Source organism: Artemia sp. Qi Xiang Cuo, chromosome 3 (genome assembly GCF_049724085.1).
Source record: "Artemia sp. Qi Xiang Cuo chromosome 3, ASM4972408v1, whole genome shotgun sequence".
NCBI classification, from domain to species: domain Eukaryota; kingdom Metazoa; phylum Arthropoda; class Branchiopoda; order Anostraca; family Artemiidae; genus Artemia; species Artemia sp. Qi Xiang Cuo.
Window position 1 is genome coordinate 8,274,544 of NC_142796.1, and position 14,801 is coordinate 8,289,344.

At 34.5% G+C, this 14,801-nt stretch overlaps 2 protein-coding genes across 2 annotated transcripts in view; one reads left to right on the top strand and one right to left on the bottom strand.

Moving 5' to 3' along the window:
* Nucleotides 1-3,654, bottom strand: part of LOC148953720 (uncharacterized) — a 36,689-nt gene extending 33,035 nt beyond the window's left edge. The window contains exon 1 of the mRNA XM_089108459.1: nt 3,516-3,654. Coding sequence (XP_088964585.1) covers nt 3,516-3,635 — 120 coding nt within the window. The 5' untranslated portion in view covers nt 3,636-3,654. The remainder of the gene's footprint in view (nt 1-3,515) is intronic.
* Nucleotides 3,655-3,719: 65 nt separating this feature from the next.
* Nucleotides 3,720-14,559, top strand: LOC148953721 (GEL complex subunit OPTI). Its single transcript, XM_089108460.1, has 3 exons — nt 3,720-3,873; nt 8,074-8,177; nt 14,274-14,559. The coding sequence occupies exons 1-3, from the start codon at nt 3,787-3,789 to the stop codon at nt 14,443-14,445; spliced, it is 363 nt and encodes a 120-aa protein (XP_088964586.1). The 5' UTR covers nt 3,720-3,786; the 3' UTR covers nt 14,446-14,559.
* The last annotated feature ends 242 nt before the right edge of the window (nt 14,560-14,801 follow it).

Genomic DNA, 14,801 nt, shown 5'->3' on the forward strand with positions numbered 1-14,801 from the left:
GGAAGATAGAGCTTTCAGTAATGGATCCAGGGCCAAATACATACTCTGGGAATGTACTGCCAAGCTTCCATTATAACCCCCTGATTTCTAATTCTTAGAAATTTGCTTGATTGACAGGTGACAGGAACTCTTAAATTTTAACAAAACAACATTTTGCTTTAATTTTCAGTTATCAGTTTCTTTTTCTCTGGTTTTAGTTCTGAAAATGCAATTCCTGTTATTTGAGTGGAATTTTAAGCCAGATTAAAGTCTTTTTTTCTTCTAAATTTAGGAAATATATTTGCAAGTCTTTGAAACCTCATAAATTAGGATTGAGAAAAAGTGGTGAAGCTGAAGACAGTTTACTTGTACTTCATTTAAGCAGAAGATCTGTTCTGCAATTATTCACTTTAATATCAAAAAGATTTTTAAAGGTCATCAAAGGTCACTGCCCTCTAGAGGGAGAAGGACTGGAGATAGGTACTTCCAAATACTTTCGTCTGTAGAGCCATCCCTAAAAGTTTCATTTTTGTAACCTAACCCCTCTTCAAGATAGCAAAAAGTAGCTAGACTAGAATTTTACCATTTATGTTAGATAACCTTTCACTATATATTTTTTTTTTTTTGCCAAGTCCAGAGATATACTTGGTGTTCTCCTATGTACACCTTCAATCTACTGCAGCCATATTGATGTTTTTTTTCTTATAAATTTAGGAAATGTATTTGCATATCTTGGAAACCTCATAAACTGGGATTGAGCAAAGTTGTGAAGCTGAAAACAGTTTAATTGTACTTCATGTATGCAGAAGATCTGTTTTGCAATGTTTCACTTTCATAACACAAAGGTTTTCAAAGGTCATCAATGGTCACTTCCCTCTAGAGGGAGAAGGATTGGAGATAGGTGGCCCAGTATGGGCCACCTATCTCCTGGGCCAGGAGATACCTTCCTGGGCCATACTTTAGTCTGTAGAGCCATTCCTGAAAGTTTCATTTTCCTAACACTCTTCCAAGACAGCAAAAAGTAACTAAACTAGAATTTTACCATTTTAGGTTAGATAACCTTTCACTATATGATTTTTTGACTAGTCTAGAGATGCACTTGGTGCATCCTTTGTACACCTTCAATCAACTGCATATCACCTTTTTTTTAGAAAGACCAACAAGGCAGGTTCCAAAGGCAAGAACTGGTTTCACAATTACCTTCTATAGTTTCAATAAGATTCCATGTGATTGGCTAGTAAGTGTACTTTTAATAAGTCCAAGGCTTGAATTTGCTTTAGAAACCATTTGTACAAAGTGTTTGTGGAACTTTAGAAGATTATCTATAGTGACTCCCAGGTCTTTGCCAAAGGTGAAAATTGGGAGAGGTTGGTGACAAAAGGGGGGTAGTTATCATTCATAGTGTATTGGTGCAGAGGATTACTGTGACCAAAATGAATGGTGACACATTTTGATATGTTAAAAGAGAGAAGCCACCTGTCTGCCTATGCCTGTATGTGATCAAGGTTGGATGGTATTGATGATTTGTTGGGTACACCAAATAGTTTTGAATCATCAGCATTAAGTGTTTTCAAATCAGTTTTCATCAATCACTGTTACTTTTGTCTACATAGCCTAAGGCTTTATGAGACCATTAAAGGGGGACTAGGGATAAATTGTCAAAATGCAAATCAAACCATGAAACAGTCATAAAAATAGCAATCTTAAAATGTATCTCTTTTTTCTAGCATTTCTCCCTCTGAAGAGGCCCAATGATCAATCAAAGAAAATTTACTGTGATCAATAAATGGTTTATATTACAAAATTCAGACAATTTTAGGTCAATATATACCTAATCATATTATTGAGTTAGGACTAAAGTGAATACAACATTCAATGCCTTTTTTTATGCTGATTACGAATATAATAAGCATTTCTATCGGAAATGAATTTCAGCCCCCCCTAGGATTGTTGACCTGCCGTATCTTCTTGAAAATTACAAGAAGCTCGTGATTGGCCACATGTGAGTTTATTTGTTTATTTTAGGTCCTCTAATGAATGCTAGTAGCCTACAAGGAACTGCCATAGCTTATGTGGTAGTTCCTTGAATAATATTGAGCCAGTTATATTGTAACTAGTCCCCAGTTCTATTATAAGTTCCATATCTATTGAATCAATTATAACTAGTCAATAATATTTGATAGTTCCAGGCCCGTCATTTCAGCTTTTTCAGGGGGGGGGGGCAAGCCACTTTGGTAAAAATCATGGAAATATTTTCGGCCCGCAGGGCCGAAACCGTCACCAAAAATTAGTATTTTAGCTGGATTACTCGAGCTACATACGACCAGGTGCCTAATTTTAGGTTTTGGGGGAGGGGATGGGCGAGGGCCTATGTGCATTATACGGTTAATGGGCTTTAGATCAGTGGCATTTATTTCGAATATTTATGATTTGGTTAAGAAAGATATTAAAATTACCTGGATAGGCTACCCCAGCTCTCATCCTGCCAGAATCATGATTCATTATTTGCTATTTTTATATCTTTTCTACCAAGAACCGTTTTTGCCAGTGTAAGAATACAAATTTAGTTGATTTTTCAAATATAGGCATAATAGAGACGGGATATACTGGTTTTAATCAAAAAGAGGAGAATTCATAAGTCATCTATGCCGGGCAAAAATTCAGATAAGCTGATAAACTTAAGGCAGACAGGATTAGAAGACATGCGTAGGATCATAGATGTATACATTTAGTAATTCATTTGTCATTTTCCAAAGCCATTTTATTCCATAATTAATCACCTAATTTAATTGCCTAACCATTCAATCACCTAATTCAATCGCCTACCTATTACACTCCGTGAAAATATCTATCATAAAATGTAACTAATATTGAAAGCGTAAGGAACCCCTGGAAGTCACCCTCTTCGAGTTTGTTTACTCAAGTATGTGTGAAATCTGATACCTTTGTGTTTGAGCCTTTTTGCCGACCAGGAAAAGGGCTCGAATCGGCCAAAACGGCTTTGGACTGGCGTCCCTCCTTAAAACATTGGTTTCAAACTTGCTATTTCATTAGGCCTATAAAAATCCATTTTGTTAAAGTTATGTAAACCGCAAGCATTGATTTGTCACAATTAAGTTGAATGAAAAATTCAGTAAATTTTTACCAATTTATATTATTGAGTTTCAAATAAAGTGAATATAAGCCTAACATTCAATGGCTTTTTTATGCTTATTACAAATAGGCCTATAACAATTATTTCTATCAGAAATGAATTTTAGGGCTGAAAAATCATTTCCAATAGAAATGATTATTATATTCAGAATCAGCATAAAAAAGGCATCAAATGGTGTATTCACTTTAATCCTAACTCAATAATATGATTTGGTAAATATTTACCCTTTATTCATAAGTCAATAATATTATTTGCAAAAACTTTAACCTGATTCCTGTGGCCTAGCCTATATGGAAGCAACAATAGGCATATGAAGTGGCATGTTCATTCTCCAGCCAGCAAATTAATCATGAACAAAAAAAAATCATATTATTAAACTCACTTTTATAACTCCTTGGTCATCCCTCTCAACCGTAACTTTCCTAGAGCTCCCACTGTTACCCATTTCAATTCTTTCCAAAAGGAATTTTTTCTGCTTTATTCTATTTGGTTCAGTCTTCATTAACAAGTATCTTTCGGGAGTTTCGGTACTACATCTTCTTGAAAAGGCTAAAATGATTGTAGTTCTCCAAAAGACGAGCTAATTTCGAAAATCATTATCTGGCAATGCCATTAATACTTTTTTAGAGGAAATAACTGTAAAAAGAAAAAAAATGAATTCTGGCAGTAAGCCTGATTCTGGTTCTGTTTATTCGTCTTTTGTAAAAGCCTTCAGTAGCAAATCAGATTGGCCAGATAAGGTAATTTTTTTCTAAGTTATCTCAAAATGATTCTTGAACCATACTTAGCCTGAATAATCTACTCAATACTACAGTGTTTGGGTTATGAAAATAAAACTGTTAGAAATGAATCCAGGCCCAAAAATATACTCTGAAAAAATAGGCTATTGCAGAGCTGCTACGTTAACTCTTCTGATTTTTATGTCTTTGAAATTTGCCGACTTGACAGGTCTATAGCCTATCTATTGGAATTTAGATAAAACATCATCATAGGCTACCATACCTTGATTTTCAGTTTTCACATTTATTTTTCTCTGGTTTCAGTTCTGAAAAGGCAATTCATGTTATTTGAATAAAATTCAAAGCCATATGAATGTTTTTTTTTCTAAATTTAGGTAATGTATTTTCAGGTCTTTGAAACCTCCTAAATTGAGATTGAGCAAAGTTGTGAAGCTGAAAATACTTTTTTTGTAATTCATTTAAGCAAAAGATCTATTTTGCAAGGTTTCATTTTTATAATGACAGATTTTTAAAGGTCATCAAAGGTCAGTGCCCTCTAGACAGAGAAGAAGTAGGTACTTCAAAATACCTCTTTGGGACATACTTTGGTAAAGTTCTACCAAATCATAATATTGAGTTAGGACTAAAGTGAATACACAATTTGATGCCTTTTTTTTTGTTGATTAAGAATATAATAATAATTTATATCAGAATTGAATTTCAGCCCCCCCCCCCTATATATGTCAATTCAGGGTTAGGTTAGGTATGTATAGGGGGGCTGAAATTCATTTCCAATAGAAATGATTATTATACTCATAATCAGAATAAAAAAGGCATCAAATGCTGTTTTCACTTTATTTCTAACTCAATAATATGATTTGGTAGAAATTTACCCATACTTTAGTCTGTAGACCCACATCTGAAAGTTTAATTTTCATAACCTTACTGCTTTCCAAGATAGCAAAAAGTAGCTATTCTAGAATTTTACCCTGAGGTGAATAAATTGTTTTTGGACAAGGTTGATACACTTTATGAATGATCTTCTACTTTGTTAGAAAGCACTCCATCATTTGGTGTCATTCTGACTTCAAACTTGGTCGATTCTCCTCCATAACATTAAATTTATATTCTTCCAAGGGGGAGATAAAACTAATTTGGCTTTTTCATAAGGGCCAAACAAGGGAAGAGTAGGGTCCTGCTACCTTTTCCCTGCAATTTAAGAGTAAGCTTGGCAGGTACCCCTACAGCTCTTTTGACAGGACCCCCCCCCCCTTCTTCTGCTTGTCAAACCTTCTTCCTACAATTTACAGGACTTCTTTTATGAAATATTAGGCCTGTTTTTTAGCACTAGAATCTTACATCTTTCTGCAAAGATTATTGTTTTTTAACTTATCTTTGTTCTAAGATCTTACAGCTCACTGATGTTAGCAAAAAGTGTGAATATTGCCACTGTTCTGCTATATAGAACAATAGGGCCATTTTTTCACTCATCAATGTGCTAAGATCTTACATCTTTTGTCAGAAAATGCTTAAAAGTGAAATCTTTGAACAAAGATCTTACATCTTTGGTTGTTTTGTGCAAACATCTTTCATCATTCTGCTCAGATCAGCAGTCTGAGAACAATGATGAGTAGATCATCAAAGTTCTCTCATCATTGTTCTATATGGCAGAACAGTGGTGGTCTTCACACTTTTTGCTAGAATCATAACCTTTGCAGTAAGATGAAAGATCTTAGTGCTAAAAAACAGGCCTAATGATGAGAGAACTTTGATGATCTACTCATCATATTGTTCTCAGACCACTGATCAGAGCAGAATGATGAAAGACATTTGCACAAAAATGACCAAAGATGTAAGTTCAAAGATTTCACTTTTAAGCATTTTCTGACAAAAGGTGTAAGATCTTAGCACATTGATGAGTGAAAAAATGGCCCTATTGATACTTTGGAAGAAGTATGATCCTCTTGAAGATCCATCTCTCTTCCTGGGCTGGGATTTCTGCTTCTAGCAACAGATAGTATTTAATATTTTAATATTATTTAATATCTTAATATTTTATTTGATACTCTTTAGATGCATGAAACATATTAAGTTGTCTTTGTCCAAGTGTGCTAATGAAGTAATATGTAAGTAAACAGAACTTTTAACTTCAAATCCAGATATTTTAGAAATTTTAAAAATGTTTTCCAGATGGAATTAATCACTTGTAGAGTATTTACTTGAAAATAAAGTTTTACTTCCCAGTTTTGTATTACTTGGATTTTATGTAAATTACAATCTCAACATCACTTGTATTAAATCAATTATAAAATAATTAAAACATTTTTTATTGTACATCTTGCTATTGACAGGAACGTAGGGGAGGGGAGGGGTAGCATCTTGTTGCATTTGTTTTACAGTTATTTTTAGTAAGTTAAATCAGGTTTTATTCCTAGTAGCAGACTATCAAATAAAAAAAGATAGAAATCCTCCAGAGCCGTTGCTTGCAAATTGGGTATTTAGTCAACATTTCAGTGGCTGGTTCTTTTTCTTACAGGGGCAGGTCCCCACCCTTATAGCAGTGGGGATTGATCCCTGGGCTTTGTATTGCCAAGCAGGGCATCAACCTGCTGTGCCACCACAGGGACACTTTACTTACTTGACTTATGTCCCATCTGTCCTTGAAGGTTGTTTTGGGGCCTCTTCTTTAACCAGTTCATTGATGTGCCTCCTGTAGGTGCTTCTGTTGTTGGCCAGGTGGCAGAGTTGTGGCAGGTTTTAAGGTGAGAAGTTTTCTTTCCATCTCTGTGGAGGGCAACCTCTGGGTCAAGAACCGTGTACTCATCCATCAAAGGTTATCTTCGGGGGACAACCATCAAATAATAGTTAACAAACAAACACAACTTAGAAACAATAGGGAAGTTTTTCTCAAGACATTGGAATTCAATTCAGTGAATATTTCGGCCCTATGTCCAAGGGCTGTCTGTTTTTTTTTTCGTTGTTGTTTAAATAATTTCAGTAGGTTTTGTTCAGCTTTACAAGATGTGTACATTTTTCTCATGGAAGTTTTTTAGGTATTAACATGTTTTAGAACCCAAGGTCTAAGGTAAGTTATTTGACTTTGGCACTCAAGACAGACTGTGAATATTTGTTAAAACTTCTATGTTTTTTGTATTTGCCTAATCCTATTGGATTCTTCTTTTTAAATTTTAAAATTGTTGTTGTACTAGGATTTTTCTCTCCCTTTGTATATCTTTTATTGAAACTATCATGAATCAATTTGCCTATTAAATCATCAACATGAGTTTTACCTACTGGGAAAGCCCACTGGAATTGCAGTGGAGGCAACTAAGATTTATGGGTTGACTCATAACAAGCAATGTCTGCTGGACTTGTGGGTAAATTGGGGGACTGAAATATTTTCTAACACTCCAAGTTTTGCTTATTGGGAAAGCCCAGCAGAATCATAGAAGGGCAACCAAGATTCCTAGGCTGGCTCATGACAGGCAATGTCTGCTGGACTTGTAGGCAAGTGGGTGACTGAGATTTTTTTGAACACTCATGAGCTTTACCTATTGGAAAAGCTCACTGGAGTTGGGTGTGGGTTGATGACATATATTTTCGGTTGAAAGCTTTTCTTGATTGAAACCCTCTCTTTTCTCTCTTATTCTCCTTAGTAATTTTTTTTATTTGTTTAATGTATGAATGAAGTAAGCAGCATGTCATTTATTTCTTGAAATAGCATGTTATCCATTCTTGAAATAGCCAAAGCAGATTTTCATTTAATTTCATCTATGGATGCATCACAGCTGCATTTATGCCAGGTTTTAAGTCTGATTTCTTGGTTGATGTATCCAGTTCTCCATCAGTGGAAGTCAACACTCAGGGTGTTTAAAGCCAATTTAGAGATTACTTGGCAAAGAAGTTTTACAATAGATATTTTTTTCTCAAATTTGTTAAATTGGTGTTATAGTTGATTTGATTACAACTATTTATTTAATAAGGTCAAGTGAGTCCTGCATGGAGGAAAGACAGAGGATTATGCAGAATTTCTTGTTTTCATTTGTCTCAATTTTTCTTCACCCAACAGGATTGCTCCAAGAGACAAAGAAAGTCATCATTAATTGGATTTTTCTTTATTTGTTATTGGTTTGATTGTGAAAAAATTGTTATGTTTTAGATTTGTAATAAACCTAAATGAACTGTATGGTGAATACATGAATTTTTTCGTTTTTGTTCCAGGAAGAGTTTTTAGATGTTATTTATTGGATTAGACAAATTGTTGGAATAGCTATTGGAATTATTTGGGGAGTTTTTGCATTACAAGGATTTGTTGCAATTGCCTCGTAAGTAGCTTTTTTGGTTTATTTCTCATTTTATTTGTATCTGTTTACAGTTTTGTCTGTTCAGTGTATATTTGCTAAAATAAGTAATTTTCTGAACCTATTGAGTAACTCAATTACTTGTCTCTTCTATAATTGTTTTTTTTTTTAGTTTGTCAATTCATATGTGATTTTGATTCAACAAAAATTTGTTGAGGTAGTTCTGATAAAGTAATTTTCTTCTTCTTTTCTAATGGCATGAGTAAAAAGTACTATTTAGCTATTAGATAATCCAGAGCCCAGGAAGGGCGCATAGAGTGTCCATGAAGCCTCGCCAGATTTTCCCTACTCTAAGGGTGAATCCAGCATCTATGCCATCTTAGAATAATACTTCACCCATTAGCTAAAGTTGACAGCTCTCAAGTCTATGCACCAACCCCTAATATTTATGTCAATGTTGAAAAAGGTACCTGTCAAGGTGCTGTTTCTTCCGCTTCACTCTTAAATAATGTAGTTCTTGATGCACAGTCAGCTGTTTCCACATCATTCATCTTTGCCGGTCTTGATTTATCTCTTGTATGTTATGCGGACGACATTCTGAATGTGAGCCGCACTATCCAGCGCATAAGCGAGACTTTCGCAACGCTACAATCTGAGTATGCAAAACTAGGTCTTCAGTTCAATGCTGAAAAGTCCGAAGTTGTATTCTTCAATTGGAAGCAAGCGTCACCTAGGGATATTCCTCTCGGAGATAGTAGGATTAAGCCAGTAGATCATATAACCTACCTCGGTCTTCCCATTGGTTCGTCAGTAATGCACACGCGAAAACTATTAATTGCTCACATTGAGCGTAGAGTTGGGTTATCATATGCTTCTTTTGTAACTAATAAGTTACGGTTCAACCGCCATCTTCTCTCGAAACTTTTTAACTCTGTCGCTCTACCACATTATTTGTACATATCGCCGTTTTGGAAAATGCTCACAAATTCTGACAAGTCAAAAATTCGTTCAGTTTTCTTCCGGTTCGCAAAATATCTTTTACGTTTTCCCCCTTGGACGTGCAATTCTTATCTGATTAGAAAATTCAGCATTGCTGACCCCATTATAGCCATGGAAAAGCAAATTCATGCTTATAATTCCCGTTTAATGAAGTTGAATCATCCCTGGTCGTCAGTATTAACCCATTAGTTAAGATGTATTTGTTGTGTTGTGTTGTGTTTTTTTTTTTTTTTAAGTGTTTGTTTTTGCGCTTAGTGTAATTAGTGTTTGGTTTTTTTTTTTTTTTTTTTTTTTTCCTATTACGGTTTTATGCAATGATGTTCATATTATTTATGTTTGTTCAGTATTTAGGAGCCTAAAAAAAAGAAAAGAAACATGTCGCGTACCTACAGAGCAGTATATAATTGTGTTTTTCTTTCTCGTTTTTTGTAATTTGTTCTAAGTGCTGATTTAGATCTTAGCTCCAGCGTTCGTCACTACAAACCACATGTATAACTCCTAAGTTTATGTGTATTGCTTTTTTTTTGTTGTTTTGCTTATTGCTCCGTCTTTTCCTTTTTTGTATGACGGGTTTTCCAATAAATAATAATAATAATAATGTCTTAGAAACTTTCCACATGTAATTCGATATTGACATAAAAAAAAACAAAAAACTGAGCCTTACTAAATTTTCATTTTTGTTTAATTCCCCTTTTTTCTTTTTGAACAATTCCCTCTCCTCCACTTCATAAAATAAATTTAAAACGAATGTGCCTAGGTGTTTCAGTTTGTTTTGCTTAAACAGTTTTAAAAAATTGTTTCAAAATTGACACAGCTGTTTAAAGTTTATATGTGTTTTGTTTTCTACTGGGTAATAAGTCAGCGGAAGCTTACAAAATGCTTCCAAAAGCTTAAGAAAGAAACACAGAGCAGACTTTAAAGTGGCAAGTTGTGCCTTGCTGAAACATGTTGGTTGCAAAACTGCAAAACAATGGAAAGTGAAACTGATTTATAAGGTAGACTAGAGAAAATTATTACAAATATCAATAAAAAAAGCCAGTTTTTGAAAATTGACCATACTTCCATTGTTTGTGTCAATTTTTGTCAATAAACTGGTGTTAATAGATTGGTCTCAGTCATGATTTACAAGAGTTTCAAAATATTGTTCAGGACCACTTCTACTTATTTATCAGTAATGTGTATGCTATCAAGATTTAAGTTTCACCTACCATGTAAAAAAAAAAAACCATATTGGCATAGCCATGACAAAACTAAAGGATTTTGCCGAGTAAGAATACTAATGAGGCTTTAGTGTGTTGAATATATGGCACCTGTATCATGTTGAACCTTAGCAGACTCTTATGGAAATTCTAACTCTTGGAAATGGAACTTTTTGTCAGTTGTTCCACATTAACCACTGATTAAGCAGTGTTGCCATTTGCTGTTCTACTGGTATAGTAGAAACCTAGTCAACCAATGAAAGCCCAATAAAACTGGTACTTTGCTGCAGTACAAGGAAACTTGTTTTGGTGTGTTATCTGCGAAGTGCTAAATAGAAACCGGAATTAAGCACTAAACTAGTGCTTTTCAATATGTTAAACATTGAGCCGATATGTAAAATTGTTACTGCGAGTGTTTCGAATTCGTTGTTGAAATATTTAAATGCAGTAAAAGAGATTAAAAAAAAGAACAACAATAAACTGTAGCAGTTTTGTGACAAATAAATATTCTATTTTTAATAAAATCTATTGATGTTAGCTGCTTAAATTCTATTAGCTATTATGATTGAATGGAAATAACCCGTAACGTTTCTTATCGATTTTAGAATTGTACTATATAACAAAGAAGTGTCAAACAAAACATTCTAAAGCAAACAAAAAATTGATGCACAATCTTCGAGAATTTTGCTTTTTGCTGGTTTTTGGATTATGGAAAACAAAAATCTCCTGTGACTAGGGGCGTCATGTAGGGGGGTGGGGGTGGCGGGGACCCACCAATGTCTTCCAGCCAGTCAGTAAAAAAAAATGAGTTGGTAAAATCGTATTGCGAAGTGTAGCTATTTTACTAGCTCAATTTTTTTTCTATTAGGTAAATGGAAAGAAATAACGTAAACTCAATGGAAAAAGGTTGATCTCAGTCAGTAAAAAATGATTAATTTTATGAGCAATATTCTCCAAATCCGTCAGTAAAAAATGACCAGCCATTAGGTACACCCCCCCCCCCCACCCTAGCATTTTGAATATATGACACTTGTATCATGTTGAACCTTAGCAGACTCTTATGGAAATTCTAACTCTTGGAAATGGAACTTTTTGTCAGTTGTTCCACATTAACCACTGATTAAGCAGTGTTGCCATTTGTTGTTCTACTGGTGTAGTAGAAACCTAGTCAACCAATGAAAGCCCAATAAAACTGGTGCTTTGCTGCAGTACAAGGAAACTTTTTTTGGTGTGTTATCTGCGAAGTGCTAAATAGAAACCGGAATTAAGCACTAAACTAGTGCTTTTCAATATGTTAAAACATTGAGCCGATATGTAAAATTGCTACTGCGAGTGTTTCGAATTCGTTGTTTAAATATTTAAATGCAGTAAAAGAGATTTAAAAAAACAACAACAATAAACTGTAGCAGTTTTGTGACAAATAAATATTTTATTTTTAATAAAATCTATTGATGTTAGTTGCTTAAATTCTATTAGCTATTATGATTGAATGGAAATAACCCGTAACGTTTCTTATCGATTTTAGAATTGTACTATATAACAAAGAAGTGTCAAACAAAACATTCTAAAGCAAACAAAAAATTGATGCACAATCTTCGAGAATTTTGCTTTTTGCTGGTTTTTGGATTATGGAAAACAAAAATCTCCTGTGACTAGGGGCGTCATGTAGGGGGGTGGGGGTGGAGGGGACCCACCAATGTCTTCCAGCCAGTCAGTAAAAAAAATTAGTTGGTAAAATCGTATTGCGAAGTGTAGCTATTTTACTAGCTCAATTTTTTTTCTATTAGGTAAATGGAAAGAAATAACGTAAACTCAATGGGAAAAGGTTGATCTCAGTCAGTAAAAGATGATTAATTTTATGAACAATATCCTCCAAATCCGTCAGTAAAAAATGACCAGCCATTAGGTACCCCCCCCCCCCCCCCTAGCATTTTGGCTAGTGATGCCTCTGTCTGCAACAACCCTGAATAGCTGCAGGTTCGTGGAGGTATTTTATATGTTTCATTTTTGTCCGGAATATTTTCTGTAGAAGCTTATGAGCTTATAGAAAGCAAGAGAGGTTTATCAGTATCCTGCAAAGTTATGACTATGATGCATAGGTTTTCTGCCTACAAAATATGGTCACCACATTGTTTGGTCATCAAGATGTTTGAGTCTTCTTAGAACTAGCTGCAACAGCCTGTAAAATTTTCGAAAAATAAATCCAGACTGTCGAGAGCCCAATAAGATTGTTTGTCCTACCAGAAACATCTGACCCGCATTTCTCAATGCGTAAAGACTGCCAAATTTTGAGCTCCTTCACCGCGAATCTGATGGTGCGAACAGTTCCGAGCTCTAACTACAACTTCATCCCTTGCACCAATCAGTGGTGGATTCTATGGGGACTGAGGCCCCGCATCTTTTGCTCCAGTGCAGTATTTTAGTTACAATTATAAGAACCTGCTCAGAAAAAAAGTCACCAAAATACTAGAGTGCAAATCTCCAAAAACAAAAAAATCCTTCTAGATTACAAATCTGTGAATGTAAACACAAAAGTTATCAAAATTCAAAGCAGCTATGCTTGGCTGACCTACGAAATCTTCAGCCATGGTGATACCTGTATTGAGTTGATTTTTGATCAACAAGGATCATTGGTTGAGAATTTAAGGGAAATTGCAATTTCCTGGGAGGGTGTATAGAGGGAGGCTTTGAATACACTGGGATGGAGAAGAAGCGTGCGTAGCTGTACTGGCATCAGGTGAATTGGTGCTGCAGTGACTTATTAGTAGTAATAATAGTAATTTAAAAGAAAGAGGTTTTGATTTCTCTTCTTCAAATGTATATTCTTGTAAGAGAAACTTGACGACTTTTTTTTTTAGAAAAGTACTGTTGAGGCTTTTGTATACTTCTTCCTGTTGTTAGTGTTTCTTGACCTTTTAACCATTTTAAAACCCTTGAAATAAATTAGATATTTCAAAAACCGGATATGATTTATGCTATGTCTCTTCCATCCTGTATCTTTTTTTAATGCTTTTCAATTGGTTTTGTTGTAATTTTTGGTTGGTCATTTTCTCTGGAACCCCTATAGACCTTCTATGAAGCAAGAGTTCTGTCGAACCTCAGTTGAGCATTAGTAGGCCCTTAGAATGTATTCAAGCTATGGACTTCTTTTCTTTTTTAGAAAAGAACAAATTAGTCTCAATGAACCATATGTCACTTAAATTTGCCAAAAGAAGGGCATAAACTGAATATTTACCCATGCATTTATGACTAAAAAAGGGACAAATTTGAGAATTTGTGAGTGGTTGGGCCTGATGTTTATAGACAAGACCAAAGAGTAGGGGTGACTTCCAAGAGTTGAAACTGGCGGTAATGATGTCACCAAAATTATTAACGCTATCTGGGCTTTGGAATTTTTTCAATGTAAAACCATAAGACAAAATTAGTGTAATTGGCAAAATTTGTGAAATAATAAGTGTTTAATCTCAGCTTCGAAATAAAAAAAACAATTACAAAGCGTGAAGAAATGCAAGAAACGTCAAGGGCTCGATGCCGTTAGTGATTTTTTTTTGCTGACACTAGCGTCAGTTTCCACTCCTGTAAGTTACCCATACTTCTCAGATAAGACCATAACTTACCTGTGTGCTGTCCGATTGTCTGTTTTGTTTGTTTGGTTATGTTTGTTTTATGTTTGTGTACATACCACACAAGTATTATATAATGAACTAATTGTCTAAAAAATATATATATAATGAAAACTAATTGGATAGCACATCTCAAACTACATCAAGATCTCGCGATTTTTATCTGGGGAAATACAGTATAGAAATTTGAGGAGTTGTAAGTTGTATCTAGAATCTATCTTGATCATTATGTTTTCATCGAAGATGTTATTTTGTACTACACAACCATGTTTTTTCTATTTGTTAATTTTTCTTTCCAGGTTTGGGGTTGTAAATGCTGCAGTTGTTTATTTCTATTCAAACAGCTTTCAGCAGATTGATGAAGAAGAATATGGTGGGATGTGGGAGTTGCTTAAAGAAGGATTTATGACCTCGTTTGCTGGTTTTTTGGTGACTTGGATTATATTTTATAGTGGACTTCACCATAGTTGAAATACTTAGATTTGTAATTGTTTGTAAGATCTCTGAGTCGCCCAGTGCAAAGGGTTGGGTATGACTGTGTTTTAATGTTTTGAAGAAGAAATAAATATGGTTTTAAAAAAAAAATGGTTATTTTTTGGAACATCAATGGTTTTAAGATCGTTTGAAAAAAAGGATATTAGACCAGCCCTTTTTTTCTTCTATTCAAAAAACAGTGTTTGGGTTTTTATGGTTATTAGCTCCTTTTAAGATCTTTGGTTTTCTACTTTCTTGGCACGTTTAAAAGTCTGTTTCCCAGGATTACATGATACGAGATGAGTGTGGGGGGTGCTGAAAATACGATATAAGTGTTCCAAATTATTGTTCCA